At 40.1% G+C, this 25544-nt stretch overlaps 3 protein-coding genes across 3 annotated transcripts; 2 read left to right on the top strand and 1 right to left on the bottom strand.

Annotated features, from left to right (window-relative positions):
- Positions 1-231: 231 nt before the first annotated feature.
- On the bottom strand, positions 232-1066 carry LOC108107183. Its single transcript, XM_017214601.2, has 2 exons — positions 962-1066; positions 232-641 (listed from the first exon to the last, which is right to left on the bottom strand). The coding sequence occupies exons 1-2, from the start codon at positions 969-971 to the stop codon at positions 283-285; spliced, it is 369 nt and encodes a 122-aa protein (XP_017070090.1). The 5' UTR covers positions 972-1066; the 3' UTR covers positions 232-282.
- Positions 1039-1827, top strand: LOC108107182. The gene has a single exon (XM_017214600.2). The coding sequence runs from the start codon at positions 1122-1124 to the stop codon at positions 1686-1688; it is 567 nt and encodes a 188-aa protein (XP_017070089.2). The 5' UTR covers positions 1039-1121; the 3' UTR covers positions 1689-1827.
- Positions 1828-7829: 6002 nt separating this feature from the next.
- Positions 7830-25114, top strand: LOC108107079 (MDS1 and EVI1 complex locus protein EVI1-A). Its single transcript, XM_017214451.2, is given in 5 exon segments — positions 7830-9646; positions 22918-23619; positions 23621-24028; positions 24030-24422; positions 24424-25114. Coding segments are annotated over 4 exon segments (1635 nt in total). The 5' UTR covers positions 7830-9646; positions 22918-23115; the 3' UTR covers positions 24754-25114.
- Positions 25115-25544: the final 430 nt, after the last annotated feature.

Raw genomic sequence — 25544 nt, 5'->3', positions numbered from 1 at the left:
GCCGAGCGGAAAAAATCTAAAAATGGATAAAAAACAAAAAAAAGAAGAAAAAATCAGAGGCAGAGAGCGCGCCCCGAAAAAATACTGATGATACAATCGCGTTTTTGACTTTGAAAAGTCAGCTTCGAGTCAGCCGGGCTATTGTTCAATGGCCCAACTGCAGCAGCAGCAGCGGCAGCAGCCGACACTGATTGTTATGGTTTATGAGATGAAAATGCACTCGAAACAATATTCTGGGGCCAATGCAATTTGCGATTTTTAATCAACTCCTCTCGGCAGCACTCAACAGCAAAAGAAATCATCGTATTTGGCCCCTGATTGCAGCTTCCACTTCGAGAATCGTGGCTCCGTCATCTGGCTTTTGATCTTCTCCCCGTCCCCTAGATCATTCTCCTGGCTCTTGGCCACTAGCCAGTCGACCATAGCTTGAAGAACAGCCTCAGTGCCCTCCAGTTCGCCGCCCACTTTGCGGCCACAGTGCGTATAAGCGATGTAGCCACATACCATCAGCTCTGTGGCTTTGTGGGCCACAATGGTCCGGATAGTTTCGCTGCAGTCTTCCGACACCCTCATTTCATAGGTAACAAGGTAGATCTTCTGAGGTTCCGCTTGGGGCACCAATGCCAGCGACATGTTTGTGACTTGAAAATGGAAGTTTTGAAAATAAAATGGATATGGATTCTGTGATGTTTCTAGCAAATGTTTGATCAATTTCTAAGATGTCGGAAAAAAACTTGATGTAGGGCGACTTTTTTTTAATTTTCAATGTTTTAGATATTTTTTGTACTGACTCGTTGGAACTACCTTTTGTATAATAATAATAAACTTTAAAAACTCAAAGTTATTTTTTAGTTTAAATATTTTGTCAGCTAACATTTATATATTTCAGAGGGCACTTTTGTTTTTAAGAAGAAAACGAGCTTTAAAAATCTCAGTTTTTGAAGCATAGACACTGCCTTACCCTTCACCATATATAAATCTCACTTATATAACAAGCCAGTCACATTAAACTAAACAAGCAGATCGACAATTCTAGAACCCAAAATTAAAACACTTAAATATTTATATTTTGTATGTATTTTTTTCCATTATATTCTGATTTAAATTAAATTACCTTAAAAATGAACGAAAAATCAAGGAAGGAGCATAATATTCCCGAGGAATTGTTACTATCTAAAAACCCTGTGCTAAGGACCGAGTTTAAGTTGTACAATATAATGCCCGGTCATGGATTCCAGACTCTTTTACTGAAATTTTGCCACGGAAGAAGGATAACCGGCTTTATAGTTTATTTTGATAGAGCACGTCGTGCCTTTGGGGTGATGGAGGGAAAAAGGAAATGTTTGATCATGGTTAAGGAATGGCTCTTGGCTTCCTGCATTCCGGAACCATTTGTCCGCCGAGTTCATTTCTCATCCCTCGAGTTGAGCTTAAACTCGGACAGAGCATTGTTTCATGAAAAACGAGCTGTACCCAAGAATGAAAACTTCCTTGGAGATATGTACGAGAAATGCTTCGAAAAATCCGAATTCGATGGGAAACCAAAAGAAGAAACCAAAGAATCTCTTAAATTACTCGGGGAATATGCCGATTTCTATGATCCAGCATTGTGGATTGATTCTGATTTTACAATAGAATCCGAAAACTTGGATTCTGAGACAACAACGCCCGACGATGATTCCAGTTAGTAATTTCTTCTCAGTGTACATGCGACTCGTGCTGGCCATTGTTCAACACTATTTGCGCTACTCAATCTCTTAATTAAATATGCGACTAACTGGCAGCTCGGAGGCACTCGAAGAGTGGCCCAGACATCGTCGTTTAGTGTCGAAATTGTGCAAGTTTTGATTTTCCTTTTGTTGTTATGGAAGTTGCTCATTTTTTTTTTTTTTTTGTCTGTTTGCTGGATAATCACAGGCCCGGCGAACAGACGGCAGAAATTAAATCAGCCAAGGTTATCGCATTAATAAGCCCCCTGGTTTGGGTTTTACAGTTTTCTGAGCTAGTCAATTATTAAATTTGCAATTTCCGTAGCTGAACTTTTGGGGTCAGTAGACTGATTTAAATCAAAACCATAATTGAGCATTGCCCGCGAGCAAGAACCAATCGCACCACCAAAAACCAAATACCAACCTCCGGGCAGGAAAATTGACAAATGTTTTGATCGCTACCTCTTAGATTTCTTGTTTCACATACATATCATTCAACGGATGCTGGGAGGCTTCCAATTCGAAAAAATATTAAGAAGAAAAACTCTCAGCTAAGTGGCTTTCCATGACATTTTACTGACACTCTAGACCCGTTGAACTGGAAGACCTGTTTTCCCTCTTAGCGCAACTTAACACATTTGACGAAGATGTCTATGTCTATGCCAGCAAATGACGTGTCATCAATGGAGCCCGCACTCCCACATAAAGATGCACAGCGTCCTCAACTCGATCTCAAACCTCAATCCACAAATCCCCTGGCACTTGAGTCGAGAGATCTGTTGGGGCTGTTGTATTAATAAGCCTGACATTTGAGCAGAGCATCCACTCGAAGCCATCGAGTTTCGGTTTTGCGTGTAGGCGTCTGAAAATAATAATTAAAAAATCGTTTCTAATGCGGAAATCTAGCGTTTTTTGATGCTGGGGTGAGCTTAATGCCGAAGATGTTAGACAAATATATCAGATTTCGATTTTTTTTTTGGTCTCGCGCACTTTGGTTAATCTTCAGTGGAGGATTGTGGGGGAACGGCAAATGGTGACATGGGTAAAGATGGATCGATGGGAAGGCAATTGAATGGTAAATTGTCAGAGCTAAAAAATATGTTTAAATTAAAGGAGAAGGTAAAAGTTTATAATTATAAAAAAATTTATTTTAAACCATTAAAAACAAAATGTAACATATTAGGTTTTATTATACAAAGAAAGATGGCTTCGTCATCGGATATTAAGGCCAATAGGTTGGTCATTGGGCTGGGCTGTGGCCAAAAGCATTAGGCCAAGTGTCCCGGCCCGCCCAAGAATTCAAAGGCCTGGCCCCCAAATAATTAAATATGTAAGAGGTAAGCGCTCAAGTTAATAGCAGCTGCTACTACAGAAGCCTTTTTGGCCGGCCAAACGCTGAAAATTTAATAATCGCCTGCGAGTATAAGGCAGCCAGATCCATTCGGAGGCTCGTATACAGATACAGATGCTGGCCCAGGCCCAGATACAATATATATATATATATATATATGTACGAGTATATACAATATACTCGAAGGCAGGCTCTGCGAGAAGGTCAGACCCCGCACGTTTCATGGCTCATAGCGCTCCTATCGTATAATTAGAAACGAACGACGACAACACGACGACAAACAACGGCCGCAGTTCGCCTTTGTATCTGTGTATCTATGGCTCTCAATGTATCTGTATCTGTATCTGGAAAACAGGGGAAGGTCTCTGGATACGCAGCAAATGAGCCAATTGTGGAATGCTCGCTGTTCTGCACGTGTACTAGTGTCTGTCTAGTGTTTTTGTGTACACAAATAGTGCCACAGATCTGCAGAAACAGATAGCTCGTGTTGAACAAAAAGAATAGAATAATACGTGCTATGAATGGTTTTGTCAGACTTTAACTATTTGTAGAATTGTTTATGAAGTAAAAATAGTTCCTTAGTTACTGCTGCCTATTTTTTTTTTTTGATTTCAGTTTAAGGGCAAGTTATCTGTTTTTAATATCCTTTTAAAAATATTCAGAGTGTGCATGATCTCAGCTTTCACAAGATATTTACTATAATTTTTGAAAAACTCCCTAAAAATATATTGTCATCTAAAGTTGAAAAGTCGAAATATTTTTAAAATATTATTATGACTTCGATAATATCCTAAAAGAGGTAAAGTTGAGTTTCCATTAAAGTTAAAAGTGTTGGAAGCCATAAAGATAGCCACGTTCGTTACGGCTCGTCTCCTCGCCTCCATTGCGAATTCCTAGCAGATAGCCACCCAACTGAATCTCCACCCCTTTCCACTTTAAAAGCCCAGTAGAGCAATGTGGAACCCACAACGATGGTGGTCACCAAGGCATACAGTGCCAACCTGGATGCATGGGGAAAAAGCTATGATGAGTTTGAAAATACAAATTTTTGTCCTATTGTTGCTCTTTTTTCGAAAAATTATAAGCTTTATTAAAAATTAAATTACAATTTCAACGAATTATTACATTCCTACCATTTTTGGCCTTGCTATGGAAAAAATGCGGATATTTATGGCGTAAAATAAGGGTGGACTAAATTTTGGATTTTTTGAGAGAACTTAACTTTAGTTATATTTTTGAGAAAAATTGTGAAAATTTTACACTTGAAAGCGTGAATTCGCTTTTACTGGGAATTGAATTACAAACTCAAAAGTCAAAAAATCCTATTTCCAGGTTTGAATACAATTCATGTTTTTATATTGCAAATTCTTGCTGTTATGCATACATAAGATATTTTTTTTGCCATGTGTAAGATGCCTTAGCTCGATGTGCCCATGCCATGCGATGGTCGTCGGCCGTTCGACCGGCCATGCAAAGTCTCTCGGAAATTGTAGATCGGATGGCGGGGAGAAGGGGGGTCAGTACGTACTGTAGCGAGTATATGGGGGATCGGAACGGATCGGGGCATTACGAGCGCTCTGATACGTCGACAACATTGCCGGGGAGCGCTTCGTTATATGCTCACTTTCGATGTGTTTCATTTTTTCTTTCGTTTTCATTCGCTGTGCGATTTGAAAACGTTTAAACAAAAACTCGCCAGCGGCAACAGCAGCAACAACAACAACATCGGCGGGCCAAAGGCGGGCGGGTCTTCCACATATACACACACACACACACACACACACTGCCACACCTGCACAACAAGTATACGAAAAATTATTGTTTACGATCGCTTCATGTTGTTGTTTTTTTCCCCGTTGCGGCGGGCCAATTATGTGCAGCAGCTGCCGTTGAAGGGTTAAAGGGGGTCGAACAGGGGACAGCGATGGGGGCTCTGAGGTGTTAAAGCTCTCCTAAACACTCTTAAATGTTTTTGCTTTTTGGTTGGCTCATTTCGCTGCTCGATTTTCGCTTCTATTATTTCTACTATTTCAGTTTATTTTTCTTGTCGCACTTCGCATAAATTTCGAAAATTGTTTATTTTTGTTTTACTGTCGTCTCGTTTAGTTAAAAGGTATAAGCCATAAACTAAACGTTTATTTAGCCATTTAACAGCGGCACTTTGCATGTGTATTCGCTTATGGCTAATTATTATATATGAACATTTTAATTATGCATAATCTCTATGGCATCGTGTCTGATCTATGGGAATCGACTGGCCTTATGCTAATTTCCTATATGTATATATAGTTCCTATGCGGTGTTTATAAATATGTTGGTATTTATGTACCTGCTTGGCTGTCAATTGGTATACCGATTCCTCGGGCAAAGTTAATCAGGAAATTCTTCACTCCATAGAACATGATTTGTGTTGACAAGGTTTCGAACATGGCGATCATCGATCGAATAATAGACATTCAATGGGAGTTAGTTTGAAAAACTAAGCAATTAAAAAGTAACTTATGGGGAGATCAGCTTAAGGTATTTATTCAAGGTGTGGACTTAATTTCACATACAACATAGTTGTTATACGATCTTTGGTATCACAGATCATTAGGTAACACATAAGACTTAATTTATTTCTTAATTAGAGAGATCGCCAAATATCTTTTAGTGAATACAACTCCTTTTTGCTAGCCTCCTCTCCTAATCCATATCTCTGCTAATCAAACACTCACTCAAACTGAAAGATACAACATACCACCGTCAATCACCTGCACATTCCACCACCCAATCCCAATCACCGGACAAAGGATGCCCCAATCAAGCAACTGAATTCCAAAGCTGACCCACATTCCCCCGCCACGCTAATTAATAAAAGATAATCTTCAATTGAACTCATTTGCAGCACTGACCATCATAACAATCCTCTGCTCCGAAGAGGCCAAAAAACAGCCCAACCGACTTCATATTATCAAACCATCAATCAAGCGAAGACAACAAGGCGCTTCCTTCCCCAGAAAAAGCAAAGCAAAATGAGAGGATGGAAAATGCATGCGGCAGGGGCATCGAGGAAAGCAGGAAAAGCGGGAGCGGGTGGAAAAGGAAAAGCCATTAAGGAAAAATAGAAAAATAGTTGTGAACTCATTGACTCAAATAAATAACCAACGACCATGGCACGCGGCTGAAGAGATCTCGGCCTTCCTCGGCCGCTTCCTCTTGCCGGGATGAAGATGATGGCAGATCATCAGCTAGAATAACAAGAGGAGAACAGCTACAATAACAGCTCAAGACGCTCGCTGCGGAACCTGGAGATTTGCAAATATCTGAGCCATAAAGCTGCCAAGTGTTGGCCAGGCCGATCATCAGCATGATGGCAGTGGAAAATGGACAGCGGACATCGGACGTTGGACAAACGACCTGATGTGCATGGGGTGCGCTGTACCTGTAACGGTAAAATTTCTACAAGGGAATGTGCTTTCATTTTGAAGTGTTGTATGTCCATGGACTTGGACTTGGACTTGCGCCAAAAAATCAAAGCAGCCAAGCTACTGTTAGACAGGCGCAGAAGCGGCAGCACCACCAGCAACATCAGCAACTAGCAACGGCAGCTGGCAGTTAGGCAGTTAGTCACTTCACAAAGTCATTTTTGATTTGATCGATTTCGTGCAACAGCAACAGCAACAGCAAAAGCACAACAGCAGCACCAACAACAGCCAGGCACTGCAGCAGCATCAAGAGTTGCAGTTGCTGCTGCAGTTGCAGCTGTGTGAAGTGGCCAAGAAGAAGGCACATGACATGGTCTTGAACATGGACATGGACATTGAAAATGCCCGATTCCAGTCTCGTGCCAAGTAGGACACACAAGTTTAAGACTAGAGACCCTTCTCTGACCGTATGTTAATCTGCGATCAGTGAAAGAACCCGTTGAACTTTCCCATTCCCCAAATGATATTGCACATAGAAAAATGGTTCAGAACTAAGCAATGGATGTTTGGCAAAATCAAGTAGTCTTGTTTAGTAAAATAGAGAAAAATTATGTGTCATTATGATCTTTTACAGAATTTAAGAAATGTTAAGACATAAAATAACTTAAAAGCCCTATTATTTAGTTAAGAATATTCAGGTACAGGGAAGAATAAAACATAATTTAAGGATTTTATTCCTTCCCACAACGTAAGATAACTACTAATCCCGCAACTATAACTAGTAATATCAACCTAAAATAATCTGTTTTTCTATGTGCACCTCTCTCTTCCCAAATTACTAGAATGCTTTCCGCTTGTGGCCCGCTCGAGCTACCAGCGGCGACTGCTTCACGCTCACTTTTTAAGATACAGTATCTTGGAGTTTGTGGAACCTAAGTGGAGCGAGCTGCGAGATCGGCTCATATTCGGATTTGGATTCATACTCGGCTCGTGAGCTCGGCTCTCTGTTCGTCGCTGGGGCGGAAGATCTCCACCCAGTTTTTGGATGCAGGTCTAACGCTTTTGGAATTTTCATTGAGTAAAACCAGGCAGGATGCATCTCGCGGATCGCTCGGTTGGCGGCCCCTCATTTACCGTTCGAAACTCGTCTAGGCCAGAGTATCTATGTATCTGTGGCGAGCACGTTCGCTGGATCGCTCTACATTAGGAAAGAAGTGTATTAGCTTCGATTTATTGCATCGTTGCCCCGTCCTCAGCCGCCGTCGCTACCTCGGTTGGCGTCGCTGCCACAGCCGTGTGGATTGTGAGTCTCGTGTGGAATCATCACTGGGGATCGGGGATCGGTTTTATATCGTTGTATATTCATTCAGAGCACCCATACACTCGCCGAAGACGTCGTCTATTTTGCTTGTTTTTTTTTTTTTTCCTTCTGTTATGTTTCTGAGCTGTGCTGCTGCTCTTTTTTTTAGCTTTTCGTTATTAGGAAATCGAAAACTGAAGCTGCGGCTGCGACTGGGTCTATCATCAGTCCGTGAGACGGTCTCAAAGCTATTGGTCGTGTTGTCGCTTTTGTCGGAAAAACAGCAGCACGTAACGCTGAGCAGAAGAGATCCACTACTACGTAAAGCGGTCGAGACGTAACGCCATGCGATCGGTGATAACGGTAAAACATTCAAAATGAAGCGTTATCGTTTATAGTGAAGTGAGGATCAAGCAAGGATATATCCTAAACATATACAAAATATATACAAATATAAAATGTGTAAATTCAAAATAAAAATATTCAAGTCCTAACTCTGTGAATTCCTCATCCTAAACAAACCTAAAAAAAAAAAAAGAAAAACTATCCCCTAACTTTAATCTTTCTATAGACAATAAATCCATCCAACTCTGTTGTAAATCAGTAACAAAAATTCGAGTTTATGCTTACACAAATCGAATCACAAATTGCTAAGGAACTTCATGGACTACGCCCCGTAGATGATGTGATATTAAAACACTCACACAGAGAAATGCATATCTATGGCCTATATATACCAGAGATCGGTGCTAAATCAATGATAACTACCCGCTTAGATCCAATTAATGCAAATTGTGACAGCGCGTAAATGCAAAGTGATCCGAGCAGCACGGAAATCAACAACAAATGCCACTGAGACATGTGTACAGGCTGATGATTATGGGCAGACATTAAACAGACAATCCATAATGAAATTATAAAATTGAAAAGATTATAGCCCGGTCCGGAGCGATCGTCGAGAGGAAACTGAAACGACTGGGAAGTGTGGAGAGATTGGATTGGATCGAAGCGGCTTGGCCGGGGATCGATGTCAACTCCGGGGAGAACAGCTCGCCAATTAAACTTAATTAAATAGAGAAATATATATATTAAAAAAAAAAAAGTAATACCACACAACTTGTATCATAAATCAGACCACGCTACCCAGACCGAGTGATTGTAAAAAGTGTAAAAATATCAGTAAAATATATATCTCAAAGTGGCAACTTCCCTCGTATATACGTACAACTAAAGCTCCTAATTAGCATAAACGTAAAAGTGTTAAATCCAATAATTTATTAAATACATTTAATCTTTTAATAATAAACTAAATATTGCCAGCTAGACAATATTTATAAGAAATTGTACAAAGCCTTTTTCCTGCAATAAAAACCAAAATAACATTCTTAAGGTTAAAAAATTACCCAAGAAAAAACCTTTAAAAATACTATAAACTGTCTAAAGACTTTGAAAAATACAACCGCAACTGAAATTCCCACGCGCCGTCGGGTATCTTAGCTGGATATATGCAATATATCTTATATCTTGGCCCGATCACAGGATGACTTACGCTCTAAACCAACAACAGCCAGCTGAAGCAACAACTATAACCACCAGAAGATCAAATTTGTATAGCAGCAGCCAATGCCAGACGAGTTATCAACATCCGTAAAGCCGAGAGAGGGGGAAAAAAAACGCTGCAATAGCCAAACGGTGCTCAAATGGTGATTTCTTCCTGCCAGCGGCCAACGGATATCCGTGCGGATTTTATACCAACAACAGCAAAGGCAACGACTAGAGCAGCCACAACAACGAGTTGTGCAATTAGAGCAAAGCTGCTCAATAAACTAGAAGAGGCTGGCAAATTGATGCTACCAAAGCGATCAGAAAAATCAAGCATGTAAGTATGAAGATATAGTTTACGATATTGAAAAGGGCAACAAAACTAAAGGAAGACTTCAATTTATGCTTAAGATAAATAAGTAAAAAAGTTATACAACAGTATACAACAGGTTAGGATACTCAGACTAAAAAAACTATATTTCTATAAATCAGAATGAGCTATATGTTAGTTTTCTTTAGGCAAATGAGGAATCTCAATAAAAATTGCAAACACGAAAGAAAGTTTTACTTTCTGAAGAAGCTTTGTCCCTACTTACTTACTAAATCTTTAACTGAGAAATATTCCTTAACTTATAGATCTATAATATCCCAAGAATATACCAAACTTAGAACCATTAAACATAGTAAATGATTTCCTAAACTCTAATGAACCACTACAGCTTAATTTAATTGATTACAATAAGCACCATCACAGGATCAACAAATATTAGACTTAATGTCAACTGAGGAACAATTTACCACAAACAACAAAATTGATAGATGAATTTTAGTTTTGTATTTTTGTATCTCGATCCGCAGAGCAACAACGACACGTATCCGAAAGATTCAAGGCTTCCACCGCTCGAAACTGTATTTTTCTTGTATTGTAATTGATGAATGAATGAAATTGAAGTTCGAGTAATGACGCAGCGATTTCGTTCGGCGGCATTAAGATTTAGCCAGGCCAAAAAGACGAGGCAAGCGAAATAGAGTTGTCCAGTAACACACACACACACAACATACACAAAGACACAGACAGCCACACTTTTTAATTTGGCAATCAAAAGAAAAAATAAATTATATAATTTTTCCCTTTTGGCTACGCCTAAATTCACGCACTATTGGCCCACCGAAAGAGTATGGAATGTATTTTCTATAAATTCGATTGTTTTCTTAGCCAAAAGAAGAGTGTTGTGTTTTTTCGAAAGTGATTAATAGGTTTGACATGTTACTTTTACGCTAATTGAGCGATCAAAATCGAATCGAAATGGTGAAGGGCGAAAGGGTAGCTGCGGCGATAATGATAATCCCCCGAAACGGAATAAAACTGTCCAAAAAAAAAAGCGTTTATGCGTTAAATGCACGAAAATCGGCCGAATGTATCCGCCAGATGCAGATACATTGAATCCATAGGCATTGAGGCGATTAGTAGCGCCTTTCGATTTTTCGTTGCCCCCCGTTTTGGAGTGAATGTTTTGGGCGCGTCTCGTGCAGAGGAGGAGGAGTTACCAGGGGTGGGGGCAAATTAAGCAGGTTAATTTAATTTTAAATACAAGTCGATGGTCGGTCGGTTGGAGTTTTTTTTCCCCCTTTCCCCTTTCGTTAGTAGGGAGTGCGGTGGCAGATGGGCGTAAAAGAAGCGCCCGAAACAGAAACAACAGATCATTAATTAAACGTTTGGAGGTTAGTGAGTGGCCAAAAGCCAGACAGGTTGATAGAGCCAGTCCCTGTTCCAGAGCCCCAGTAATGAAGTCGCGGCTGCAAAGAGATCATTAGGCGAAGAACACGAAATAAAGCGAAGAAGTGACGAATCGAATGCTCTGCGGACAGTTCAATGAAGTTCTCAAAAGGCGAGGTCCAATTTAGATTGTGTGAATAGATCCATTCATCTATTTCCTATTATTACTAATATTGTTAGTCGTTTAGTCAAGGGGCTTTAAGGAAATTCAATTAATTTTTAATTAGTCTTTTGTTTTCAAGAAGATACTTTACTAGAAGAAAGGTCTCTGGGCCTTTAAACTAAGTTTACGCCAAGAGAAAATTCATAAAACATCATTAATTCTGAAAGACTATTACCATTACCCATAACCTTCAATGGAAACATCCTCAATCGGATGTGCGAAATGATTAAAGCCGGGAAAATGGTAACAAAATTACCATAAACCGAGCATTGTTAAACACCGTGAAAAACTTTCAAATAACTGGCCATTTTTATGAGGTGGCAAGAAGAAATTATGACATTTGATCGTTTGTTCGAAGGCACTGAAAATTTGTTTACGGCAACTAAAATGCCAATTAAAGAGTGAGCAGAAAAGTCTGAGGCACAGTTGGCCCGAAAGGAAGTAAATCGAGTGAAATGAAATGTTTCAGAGATAATCTGCGAAATGATGACCATGACTCTATATATAGAGAAGTCGGGTCTACAAAGCCCCAACCGCCAATTGCAATGGGTATCAAGGAGGAGGGGTTGCCCACTGGCAAGAGCGTAATCCAAGGCAGTTAATTGCGCCTTAAACCGGAAGCGATGGCTTTGATTGCGTTACACATTTTGCTGCGGACGGAATGTGCGCTGATTTAAGCGCCCCCTCTCTTTTTAGCCAACTATGGCCCTCTCCCTCTCTTAGTGTCTATCTGTACTCTACGTGGATTTTTCAATTTAAACTCTATTTTCGTTGGCTTTTCGATGACGACCGCAGAGCGGCGCAATCTGAAAAACAAATCACTTTAGGCTATACAAAGTCTTGGCTCGGAATACACTTAATCCACATTCAAATCGGAGGGAAAAGTGGCGGGGACAATGAAAGTTTGTCGAGCCATTACCGCTGCCCGTAATACGCAAATCGATTAAATGAAAAGCCAAGGAAAATCGCAGGGAAAATGCAGGTAAAGATCTGGGGTCAAAACGACTAAAAAAAGATTGGCAAAAAAAGGATTTTAATATAATATACCAAAGTGAAGTAAGAAACGAAAAGCTAATTTCTATATTGTTATTATAGTTGAAGTCGACAAAGTAATGATGTGCAAATGTGAAAACTAATTTTATATAACTTTTTACTTAAAGCTAAATATGATCTGCTTTTTTCTCTGTGCAGTAAAAGATTGGCGACCAAAACCAAGACCGTAGACAACTCAATAACAGAGTTTTATATAGATGCCTCGCCCTGACTTATGTAAGGCGCAATTTGCAATGCAACAATTTGCAAATGCGGCCCAGGAGATGAGTTGTATTTTAATTGGAGCGACAGTCAGCCAAAGCTTAAATGGATCGCCTCGGCAAAAATAAAAACAAATACAAGCGTCGAATGCTAAATAGCTCCAGATATGCTATTAGTACTTATAATATATGCATATACGGGGGAGATAGTGAACTATCGAGTTTGAGCTGGTCTAAAAGGCAGCTGTTGGGAACAGAGAAAGGTCGAGAAAATGATCACCTCGAGCAAAGTTGACTAAATGAGAAAATAAATGTGTATATAGGATGAGAATCGATTTTATAAAATGTGTGTTCCCTTCATAGTTAGTTTACTCTAAGTAATTGAGTATCAACCCTAAGTTTCTCAAGAAAACACTCTTAAATTCCATTTTACTGCAAATACTTAATTTCTTGATTACCTAATCACCTACCAACTCCTTTTATTACGCGTAACCCACCTTCAAATTGCACTAACAAAGCCCTAACAAGAGCCTCCGATGAGATCAGATCATCAATTTAAATCACATTCTAAATGTGTTCGAGATCAATCACAATGCCCTGGCCACACCTTTCGATGGAGCCAAGCTGCCAATCATCGATCCTATCTAGCTGCCATCTCATCGGGCTTCTGCAACTCGGCGGCACTAATTCTCTTTCTCTAGACACCATTTATATATATACTATATATATGTGTATGAACGGAGCATTTTGTCGAGATCAAAACCTTAACAGCGCAGAAAATCTACTTAAACAACTTAATGATTACCCCACCCATTTGCAACAACAGCAACGCATATTTTGAAAGCAAAAGTAAAGTGTTTTGAAAGTAAACTACACTAATTTAAAGCTGTAAATTAACCAACTGAACAACATAGCGCTTCCAAAGATAACCTTGAATGCAATGAGAGCTTTAATTAATTGTGGCCCAGTGTGTGTGTGTGTGTGTGTGAGTTGGTAATAAAAAAGAGGTGTAAGGTAAAAGAAGAAGTGGGACTAATAGGCCAGAGATTTCTAAATAACCATTCTGAGGCTAAGAAATAGCTAAGAAATGGAATTTCTGTTATAGAAATATCCCAACTAAATGGGGGCAATTTTCATGCCTTTCAGATCAGTCACAAGAAATTCCAGCCTAAGGGCAAAAGTGCATTATTTTCGGAGAAGCGTAACTTGTACTTGAAAATGAGTTGACCAAAAATGATTTAAGAAAAAAAATCGTTGGTGCTTCAGACAGAAATAATAACAATTTTTGGAGACGTTGTTTAGATGATGAGTAAACACAACCGGAGCGACGCATTGATTACAATAGGAAATAATCCCACAAATTGCTTTAATATTCACTGCAAATCAAATGAACCACCCCTCCGCCGCCATTTGCCCAAAAAAAAAAGAAGAAAAAAAATGATCTCAAAAATCTCAGACAAAAGTCACCAAGTTTTGTGTCTTTCTGCCTTCTTTCTCGGCTTTTTTCTTGCTTTTCAGCTTCATTTTCAAAGCATTTAACCTTGGACCATAAAACTCGGCAGACAAAAGGCAACACTAACAATAACAACAACAACAACTGCACATAATATGTAATCACATCACATTGAATCTTAAACACCCTCTCCCCCCACCGCCGCCCATCGCATGTGTGTGAAAATTCGCATTTTTCGAGACGACAAAAAAAGATCGCAAAAAATTACAGCAAAAAAAAAATAAACGTATATCTCGGCCTCTGATAATTGTATCGCATTTAGCTTTTGGCATATTGTTTAACAGACGATGATATATGGGAACCCATTCCGCACAGACAGCAGGTGTACTATATAGCCAGCTCCTAACTTTGTGAATTTTTACCTTTGATGAACGGCGACTTACGCTCTAGATATCGGCATACGAGTACGAGCCATAGAAGATGTGGTTCCATTGTCAGATCCTAAGTGGGCTAGTTTGTGGGCAATTTCGGAAGAATTCGCGTGGTTGGGTTTTTGGCTCTTTTTTGTGGAGTGTGTGGCACGATCTGAATTGTGGGTTGACATGGAAGTGCCTCGTTTGCGGTTACTGTAAAGAGGGGAGTTTCTTTAAGCAGATGATGGGTTGGTGGAATGAATTAAGCCCTGATTTTGCTACCTCGCCCTTGACGATACTTGAGCAAATTTTAAACGATTTGATGGTGGTTTTGCTGAAGATATGTGGTTTCCGGTTTGATTTAAGAGCAAAGAAAGATGGTATGGAATTTTATCAGGCAGAGGAAATAAATAGTTAATATTGCAAAATGAAAAAATTAAGGTAAGGGACTTGAAACTTGAAAGCTGGAACCATTCAACGTATAGGAAAAGTAAATCGTGTCAAGAAAATCTTATTAACTAAGCAATTGATGTTAAATAAATCTCGGAATACCATAAAGTCTCTTCCTTTTCAACAACTTGTTAGCTACCTTGAGGAAATAACTTAGTTGATGTATGCAAATACCAGTAAATCGCTTCTTATTGAATAAAATTACATGCAAATTGGAATATTCTGCCATGGGGCGAACCAAATCACTTAATATCCAATCATAAACCTCTCCATCGATTACAACTTAATGCGCCCTAATGTATGCAATTTCGTATGATAACCAGCTTCTTTGCATCTTGCAACTGCAACACTCACGCTCACCAATTAAACAATCGCCGTTCGAGTTTTGTTTTTCTTATTTTTTGTGCTGACCGGAAGGAAATCCCATTTTGCTCACGAGCAGAAATCTTGAGGCTCAGGTCGGTCTTCGGGCACCTGACCAACACTGGAGCCGTCAATTGTGATTGCCAGCAAGCTAATAGCGGCGCACTTGAAGCTTCCAGTCATGGCAATTATTCCGCAATGTGCCATGCACTGAGCGAATATAATCAAACTTACTTAAGTTAAATCATATTATAACCTGTCGCTTAAATTCTAGTGTGACCTTGATGCCTGCACAAAAACATCGTTTTTATGATGGAACATGGTTTATTTTCTTCTTATTATTCCCATTTTAATGTCTAATTTTGCTATGTGCATAAATACAGTGGGGTTGGGTGATGAGATGGATGGATGGATGGGTGGTTAGTCGACTGGGTGGCGTGGCCTGGAGGAGGGTGCAGCTTGGACACAAACAACTTGTCAGCAAGTGTGCAGCGACTGAAAATCGAGGAGGAGTCAAGGCACTTGGCCGCATCCGCAGATGAAGCCAGGGTCCAGTCCCCAGCATCGTTGGCTGCATCTGCGGCAATTGGAGCACTTTCACTTTAGGCCGGCAAAAGCCAAAGCCAGATCGGTATTTGCTCTTTGATTGGTACTGTTGTTAGAGGGGCTGCTGCCATGGCTACTGATGATACACTTCCTTGGAGAGAGTGAAGTGGATGCTCGTATGCATATTAAGATGCTTTGATAATGATTGCGGTTGCAAAGCAAAACAACTTATAAATATTGTTAGGTCAAAACTCTGTTTTTTTTTTAAAGATATAAATATTGATTCTACAATTTTAAGCTTTAATTAAAAAGAAATACTAAATCTTCTTCACGAGTATACAAAGATAGATTAACTTTGACCAAAGAGTGACAATAGTTCGTGGAGTTATTAGATTTCCTTTTATAAGGATCTGCGTGTGATAGATTTTTAATATAAAAGTTAACATATTTAAAAAAACACCCTCCTAGTGTATTCCATCTTCGTCCATCCTCCGTGGAATCCACCTTCATTCTCTTGGCCTGGCTACTGTTTTTGTTATTGTTGTGCCTGCCACTGGTTGTCGTTGTTGTTGACTGTTGCCAGTTGTTGTTGTTGTTGTAGCTGCTGCTGTTGTTGTTTGGTGTTTGTTGGTTGGTGTTTTGTGTTTGTTGTTTTGTGTCGGGGCGCACGTGTTTGAACGGTAGCATGTGTCAGGCAATGATAGGTTGAGGCTCAAGCTCCACTTGGATCGGATCGGATCCGGGTCGGATCGGCGGCAATATAATTAGGCCTGCAGCGGATCGCTCCGACATGTGGACACTTTGGATGTGCGCAATATTTCATGCTTATGACCAAAAAAAAAGGAGCTCGTTGCCTGCCATGTTACAGTTAGGTTTCCTATTTATATATATTTTTTTTTTTTTTGGTCTTAGCTCCATTGTTCCAACGCCCGCTAGATCGGAGGCTCCTTCGAGTATATATATATAGGTATAAATTGCAACATATATATAGAGTTATAAAAAAAAAATACAGAGTCTTGGGGCAGCGCAGTGCAAACACACAAAAATGGCCAAGACAACTTTCTTCTTCCTCTCTCAGGTGCAAACTGGTTTACTTATGATGTGAATGTTGATATGGTTTCTTTTCAATTTTTTTTTTTTGCTTCTTTCTTTGGCCCCTGGGCTGCTGCTGCTGCTGCTTCTATTTCGATGGTTTTAATAGAGCTTATATGACAAACGAAAAAGAAAAAAACGTTAGCATAAAACTGGCCAAGGAGGAGTTGCAGTTTGGCTATCGCTTTCAACTAGAACAAGCTTGACTGGCTTGGATGTGTCTGCAAATGTTTGGCTTATAAATAATTGTATCATTTGCCCCGGCTCGAGTGTGTGGTAATAAATCGAAATCAAATGGCTCACATGGATATATGTAGGTACAAACACACATATTTATACCATATACCCACACAGGCACTTTGCCAGCTGGCTGGATGAAGAAATAAAAATCTAATTAATTGCATCAAAAATGCTGAGCTGTTGAAAACGTTTAGGCAATCAAATGGAGCAGTTTATTTTCCCCAACCCTCGCTCTTATTTAATTTTATTTCGCCTGATTTGTGAACTGCTCCACTCGGCGGCGTTTCGATCGATAAAGTCGTGAAATGTGGCATTATTTCGTGGCTGCTTTTTCAATTAAATATTTGAATACCTTGCCTGGATGAGTGTTTGTACTGTGTTTTTATTTGTTTTATTTTTTTCATTTTTTTTTCGGGGTCCGTTGTCCGTTAGCCTGGTCATATAGGCACTTTCAAAAATTTCGCCATTCACTCTTTTGGCCGGTGGTTGGATGTTCGCCTGTTTCGCTGTTCGGGTGGGTGGATGTCGCGTTTGGTGCTCGCCTGATATACGGATGCACATCTGGCCAAAAGGGGTTTTGGCTGCATTAACTCACTTTGCTGACTTTCAATTAAATGAGGAGGTTTCCTCAGGGGCAAGGCGTAAAAGGCAACTCGGAATCTTCTAAACCTTGGCTTTTACATTAAATTTTTGTATAAAATTGTAAGCAAATCCTAAAATGTTTCACAAATAATAAAATTAAACTAAAACCAATTTCGGTTGTAAATGAATAAAAAACAGTTTCCTCTTCAAATTTATGTCCCAACACTTAAAACAAAATTAGCTTTTCCCATAAATAAAAGTAATAAATATTGTGATTTCGACCAAGCAAACCTCTATACATCGTTCAATTTATTTTTGGTTTTAAGGCCATTGTAAAGCCATATAAAGCGCAATACATAAAACAGATTCCATTTCAAAGACAATCATTCGAAATTTTGAAAGTACTTTATTTTATAGTCTAACTAAGATGGAATATTGAAAATAACTTTATCGCAGCCGAATCATCGGAAAAACGAAGCCTGAAGCCGTGGCAAATATTCAGCCCAGGAAAATCGCAATATAAATCAATCCTGGCCACCGATAATTACCAAGTGCGGCCATTGATTATCTCTGGGCTCTTAACTGGCACCTCCGAAATTCAATTGAGCTGTATTTCATGCATTCCAAACATTTGCCCAGCTCACTGGCAATAAAAATCCAAAGTCCGCGGACCAGCAAAACACCAATTTATGGCTTCCAGTGTTTCCGTTTGTCCGTCATTTACAAATGATCCAGTGCGAATAGGAGACCCCAGAGCTTACAGGGACACAAATAATTGCCCAAGACTAGCTTAAAACTAAACTTATTTTTGCACCTTAACCAAAAACAAAAAAAAACAGAAGAAAATCTCAATTATTTAGGCTGAGCATTTAGCCAGAGTTGAGTTAACTGGTTGCTCGTCTGCATGTGTGCTAGTTATATAAAGATAAAGTAAGAAATAAAACATCGCAAACTATAACAAACAACAGGATGCAGTCAGCCAGCGGCGAGGCAGCCAACTGGTCTGTGTTTTAATTTTTCCTTCTTTTTTTTTTTTTCTATCTTCATTTTCCCCTCGATTTTTTGGAGCATTGGGAAAGCACTTGCTGGCATACGTAGAAAAATTGTTTTCGATACACTTTTCGACATTCATTCATTCGGCGGACCAACGACCGACCGGCTGGCTGGCTGGCTTGCTCGCTGTTCAAGTTGCCGATGACGATGGCAATTGCAATTGCGGCAACTTTTAGCTAGCTGCTAGTTTGTTGGTTTCGTTTGGAAAATTGAAACAATTTCCGATGTCACTCTCACTTTTTATTTCACCTGACGACGAGTTGCAGCCAATCTAGACAACCAGATATGTAACGACGATGGACGACGACTGCGACGACCACAACAACGCTAGCCAAGACGTGATTTGGAGATGTGTTTGCTCTCTGTTGCAACTGTCGCTGCTGCTGCTGTACCTGCTGATGCTGCTGCACTTGTTGTGTCCAGCGAGGGAAAAAGTGGTACAGATTGCGCTAAAGTCCCAGCTCCAGCTCCAGCTCCAGCATCATCATCATTATCGCCATCGTCATCATTTGCTGACTCCCCAAAAACGCATCCATGGCAACGACTGCAACATCTGGGAGCTGCTGTTGCATGTTGCTGCCGCAGAAGTTGCTCTCGTTGATGAGTTGCATAGTCCGCCACAGCAACTCGGACATCTTAGGGGTTTTCGAGTGAGGAGCACTGTTCCTGACAGGCCATCATTTATACCCGGGTTAGAGAGCAGGCTCAGCAGGGGATTTTACGAGTTTCAAATGGAAAAATTTTCAAATTTCCACTGTAAATTTGCCAAAAATTATCTAATACTTCATAGTCCTTATGAGTTTCAACTTCATTAATTAAAAATACTTATTATATGTATATAAAAGGATTTCTATGAAACATATTTATAAAAAAAGGAAGTTTATTTCTATACAAATATAATTTATGGCTGGTAATAGAAGCATTGCTGTATCAAGGATTCCATAAATAAATCAAAAAATAATAAAATCATTAATTAATCTACGTTTATGTTGATATTATTGCTATTGAGTTCAGAAAATTTGGAATTCCTTGAATTCGTAAAAGTATTCAATCAACCAATAAAAGATTCCACTGATCTTGTGAATGATCTTGGGTATTAATCTCTTCTATCTGAAGCATTTCGCATTAGCTTTATTGCCCGTGCGTGTCTGTCTCTTTCCTTTTCTGTTTGTTGGTCGTTGGATGTTTGTTGTGACGCTTTTGGTATCAGGTTGCCATTGCCTCGTTAGAGAGTCTGTATGAATGTTTGTGTGTTTTACACATACACACGCCGCGATCCTGGCAGCGAATATTTGTTGTCGCCGCATTGCAAGTTGCAAGATGCTGATGCTGCTGCTGCTGCTTTTGCTGCTTTGACTGATGTAACAAGGTTTAATTTTCCATTTCAGTGAGCGGCTTGCTTTGGAGATTTTTACTCTCGTTTTTCATTGTGTGTCGCCGGCTTTGGCTTGGTTTTCCTTTTAGCCAAGTCTTAGTCTTAGATTTGGTTGTGGTTTAGTTGCGCTTGATAATGCTTTTAGCTATTGCTATTGCCGCTGCTGAAGCGCGACTGCATCGAATGATTGTCATGATTATAATGATAATAATGCGGCTAGCATTTAATAATCATCATGCCGCTGCTGATGACAGGGGTTTCCTCTGCAAATCGACAAAGTTAATTTTGGGCTACTCCTAGGATTCCTACTCTATAACTATGTTTCAGTTACAGTGCAACACTGAGGAAAAATTCTCCAACATTTGGGCTTAAAATTATTACAAAAACTCTAGCCACAGGAATGGCATTGTTGGGTCATTTCCTCAGTGCAGTTGCAGCAGCCGTACTAGCAACATTGTCAACGGCCACAACATCTCCTCCGCTGGACATTTTTGCCAATCTGGAGCGCCGTTTTCCATCGTCGCCATCGTCTGTCTGCCTGACTGCGTTTTTCGCGGTTTTACAACTTTGATTTCACTTTTCTTTGCAACATGCGACGCCGCTTGCGGGACTTTATTCGCATTCGCATTAGTATCTGTGGCTTTAGCTGTGCATCTGCACTCGTACCTGTATCTGAATCTGTATCCGTACCTTCACCGTCCGTTTCTTGAACTGTTTGCTTCATTGCTCTCGTTGTTGTCGTCCGCTGTCGCTCGGCCTAAACTTTGTTACTCTTTAATTGGTTTTTTTTATTACGATTTTCTTCTTGGCTTTCGCAGGCATCCGCTTAAAGGTGATCATCGCCACGATGATCGCGCCGTCGCTGATGATGATGCAGTGTCGTCCAGCTTAAGAGTGGGCTATAATTGTCAACCACTTTGGCACGTTTGCAACAAATTATAAAACATATCGCTTGTTTTTTCTTTTTGGGCAGTGGAGAGCGGTCTGGGATTTTTGGGCGCCGACGAGATTTTACTTTTGACAAGCAAAAGTCTTATGAAAGGTGATGACGCTTCAGGTGCAACATGAGTTTAATTGGCTCTTGCAGGTTGCAATTTATTCATTATCGGGGTTTTCACTTCGAAATCATTCAATGAGAACAGAAAATATGACGCGCATCAAAAGCTCATATTGTTTTGTAAAATATTTCCTAAGTTATTAAGCTATTAAACCAGAAGGTAAAAGGAATTACCTTTTGTCATACGACTATCGTTTGCCTTAAATATTAAAAGCTTAAACTTTTTATTTGCTTTAATTAGTTTCCGTTGATCTGAAATATTTAATATTCCCATATCAATCAAGCAGATTAGTTTTTATGCCTACAATATTTACTTTTGACAACCCGAAGGACAGAGAAATACTTGAGAGAAAAACCAAATAGCAAACTTTCAATTGTAATTTTATCTACAAAAATCTCAAAACTATTCGAGTACAAAGAACCTCCCATTATAAACCACCTGATTGTTGCATTTATAAATGTAGCAATATTTCCACTCGTTCTCAAGCTCTAATTACAATTTTGTAACAATAATTTTCGACTCTATAACATCGCAGACAACAAATCAAAGGTAGCAAATGCGGCTAATTAACTTTTTGGCAAGACGGCCAACCAGTCAGCCAGCAACAACAAAAGGTAATTTGTTGTCGCCAGACGATCGCTAAATGCTGCAACAACAACAACAACAAAAACGACACAAGAAACAAACACAAATGCAACAGCAACATCAGCGACGACAGCAGCAACCCACGAAAATGTCTCATGAAAAATTCTGTTCTAGATAGGAGAACAGAGCTCCATAGATCAACGCGCCCACCTGAATGCAAGTTGTCTGTTAAAGTTGTTGCTGTTGCTAGTGCTGTTGCAGTTGCAGTTGGCAAATATGCAACGTTCGTTGCTATTGCTGTTGCTGTTGAGCTTAGTTCACATGATGAGTTGAGGAGTTGGGGATCTCTTTTAAGTCTTTTCTTAGCGTGCCATCTGCCCAGAGCCGAGCTTAAGTTTTTGCACCCTCCCCCTTCTTTAATTCAGAGAAACATTTCCCAAAAATAATATGCCTTATGATAATGAACAATGACAATAATTAATAGAATATCTTTGGATCGTTTAGACCAGGTATTCAAACACATTTTCTAACAGTGCCACCTTTTAGCCCTACACATTTCCCTACCTATCAAACGCCCCCCACCACCAACAACCCCCTTCAGGTGTGTGTGTGTGTGTTTAGATGTTTGTCTGCCCGTCTGTTTGTCTTACATAATCGTCACTCTAGATACCGTTAAGTTTTTTGTTAATTTTCATGACTTCTTTTTCTTGTCGGTTTTCAAGTATTTTTCCACCCTAAAACAACAGACAATAGAACAATTGTTTAAACATTTCGGAGGCCCCCTTACTTTTCTATGTTTTTTTGGCATTGCCGCAAAAGAATCTAAAAGAGAACAACAATTTTACGAAAATAACTAAAATAACGTTTGAAAAAGATGTTCTTTGGGTTGCCGAACAGTTGGCACAGTACTATTATTAGTTTGGTAGGTACATACAGGACAGGCCCATTGTGACGTAGGTGGAATTACCGCTGACATACTCGTCTAGAACATATAAACCGATCTCGCACAGCTGCAAAAACTCGAACTCTGTGACGCACCCAGGAACTGGGTTTATTTGACAAAGGTCTGGATTTCGGTAAATGGGCGTAAGGCACTTGCCTTCATTTTAAGTCTAAGTAAACACAACTTTTTAGTATTTGCAATAAAAACCCTAAATTTAGAGTTTTTTATAACAATAAAAATTATAATTAATCTTCTTTTTTAGGTACATAACAACTTTAAAACGAAGGCAAATTTGAATCAGAATCAGAGCGTCATCATCAGCCGATGCTTTGGATAGCAAAAGCGAGCATAGAACCTACAACCAACAGCCTGGACAATCAATCCAACCGCCAATCAATCAATCAAAAAGAAAAGCACAGGAAAACTTAGGAAAAACTCGGTTACGGCCCGTGAGCGACTTATGAGAGTTATGAGAGAGAAGGACCACTCACCAAGAAAGATGCTTCCTAGCCCGAAACAGGGCTGCGTATACCCTGCCTTAGGATTAATACCCACATCGTATATATCACATGTACCTTATGATCTGGCCTCCTCGGCGGCGGCAACTTCCTCGTCATCATCGTCGTCCTCGCCGACGACGACAACAACAACGACAATCGGACGTCTGCAACATCATCAACAGTCGCAGCAGCAACATCAACACTCCCACCAGCAACATCAGACGTTAAATCACCACGCTAAGGGGAAGAGAAGAAGCAGTTTCGATCAGCCCTTGGATCTACGATTGGCCCACAAGAGAAAGACAGACTTGGCCGATCAAGGACCCCTGGAGGATGAGAACAGTAACCTAATAATGTTCGCCAGTGAACTGGCAGTGGCTCAGCAGAAGGAAAAGGAGTTGAATAATAACCATATAGCTGCTTCGCTGGCTGATTTGGGTTTCGATATGAGCCGGAAAATGTTGAAGGGCCTTAAGAGAGGGTGGCGCGGGAGGAGGAGGAGGAGGGGGAGGACCCATCACCGCACCGCCATTAACACCACCGCAATGTTCGATTCCCGCCGTGCATCCCACACTCCTAGAAGCCATGACCAAGAACTTGCCCTTGCAGTATCGTAATGTGTTCGCAGGGGTTTTACCCGGCAAGGTTACCAGTCCGGCGGCCTCCAGTAGTCCCACGGGATCGGACTTTCCCTTCAGGCATCCGCTGAAGAAATGTGAACTAACTTGGCCGCCTCCTACCGAACAGTTGCAACTGGAGCTGCCGCATCCGAATCCCAAGCTTTTACCGGTCCTGCCACATCCGCAGCTTCAAGACTATCAGACCCGAAGGAAAAATAAGGCCAGAAACGCCGCCACTGGTGGCAATGCAACGCCCTAATCTGCCGCAACGCAATAAGGATCGCTATACCTGCAAGTTTTGTGGCAAAGTCTTTCCGAGATCGGCAAACTTGACGCGGCATCTGAGAACCCACACGGGTGAACAGCCCTACAAATGCAAATACTGCGAACGTTCCTTTAGCATTTCCTCGAATCTGCAGCGCCATGTCCGGAATATCCACAACAAGGAGCGACCCTTTAAATGTGAGATTTGTGAGCGGTGTTTTGGGCAACAGACAAATCTGGACAGGCACCTCAAGAAGCACGAATCAGATGCTGTGTCCTTAAGTGCCTTGTCCGGGGTTAGCGAAAGGATGCACTGCATACGCAGATTTTGCGAAAACCCCACAGAAGAGTCCTACTTCGAGGAGATACGCAGCTTTATGGGCAAAGGTCACACAGCAGCAGCAACAGCAACAGCAGCAACATGACCAGCTGCAGCAACAACAACATCAGTCAACAGCAACATCGGCGGCCAGTTCATGTTCCTCGTCCCGTGACACGCCCACATCCTCGCAAGAGGAAGCGGACAATGCCACGGCAGCAGCATCAGCAGCTGACACGGCAGCAACATCGTCCAGCAGAGATCAGGAGGAAGAAGACTCGCAACCCATTCTGGAGCTAAAGAAGACCCTAACCTCTAAGCTCTTTCCCACAACAACAGCAGCAACCGCAGCAATTACGCCACATGGTATATCTATCAAGGAAGAAGAACCCTAACTATATGAAAACAATTTCTACAAACAATTTTCCTAATGAAGAAGGCGAAGAGGTCCTTTAAAACTATGTCTAACATCTAGCTGAGGAGCAGATCCCTAAAACTATGTCTAATATCTAGCTGTAAATATATTTACCTAAAACCCCAAATGTTCTACAACTATGTGTAAATCGAATTGTACAAATCGAGAATTGGCAGATCCATAATTATATAAATACAAACGTATGTGCATAACTATTATTAGATTCGTCTTAAGCATTGGTATTCTTTTTGTACATATTCAAGCGTGACACGACGAAAAATGTATGAAAAATAATGACAAACAAAACAACGCCGTTTAAATAAAAAGTTACAAGTTTTTGAAATTAACTAACGGACTTATTTCATTTGCTGGACTTGTAAAATCCGTTTTCCCATCAACTCAAAAATGATGTTTTTGAAAAAAATATTTTATTTATGGTTCTTAAATATTTTTGAGCTGTAAATAAACTTTTGTGTTCTGCCTATTTTAATTTCTCTTTCGAATTCGTTCATCATTTTGTTGAATTAGCTTGGTTTTGTTTTTACATTTTACTTACATTCAACTTACGTACATTCTTAGCATGAAAGCCAACCTGCTTGGTTCGAGTTTGTGCTAAGATTTAGCCTTTTAGTACGGTTTTGATCCTATCCGTAAAAATTGGTTGTTCTTATTTCAATAAGTCATTACATCTGGTGGAAAACTCAATGAGCAATTAAAAAATATTTAAGCTATTGCTGTTGTTTTTAATGAAGCGCTAATTATGTTTAATTC

The sequence above is a fragment of the Drosophila eugracilis genome, unplaced genomic scaffold (assembly GCF_018153835.1).
Source record: "Drosophila eugracilis isolate 14026-0451.02 unplaced genomic scaffold, ASM1815383v1 contig_952, whole genome shotgun sequence".
NCBI lineage: Eukaryota > Metazoa > Arthropoda > Insecta > Diptera > Drosophilidae > Drosophila > Drosophila eugracilis.
The sequence above is the reverse complement of the archived record's forward strand: the minus strand, read 5'-3'. Positions and strand labels throughout refer to the sequence as shown.

Coding starts and splice junctions, on each gene's coding strand:
- LOC108107182 (XM_017214600.2), top strand. CDS start 1,122: ATGAACGAAAAATCAAGGAAGGAGCATAATATTCCCGAGGAATTGTTA.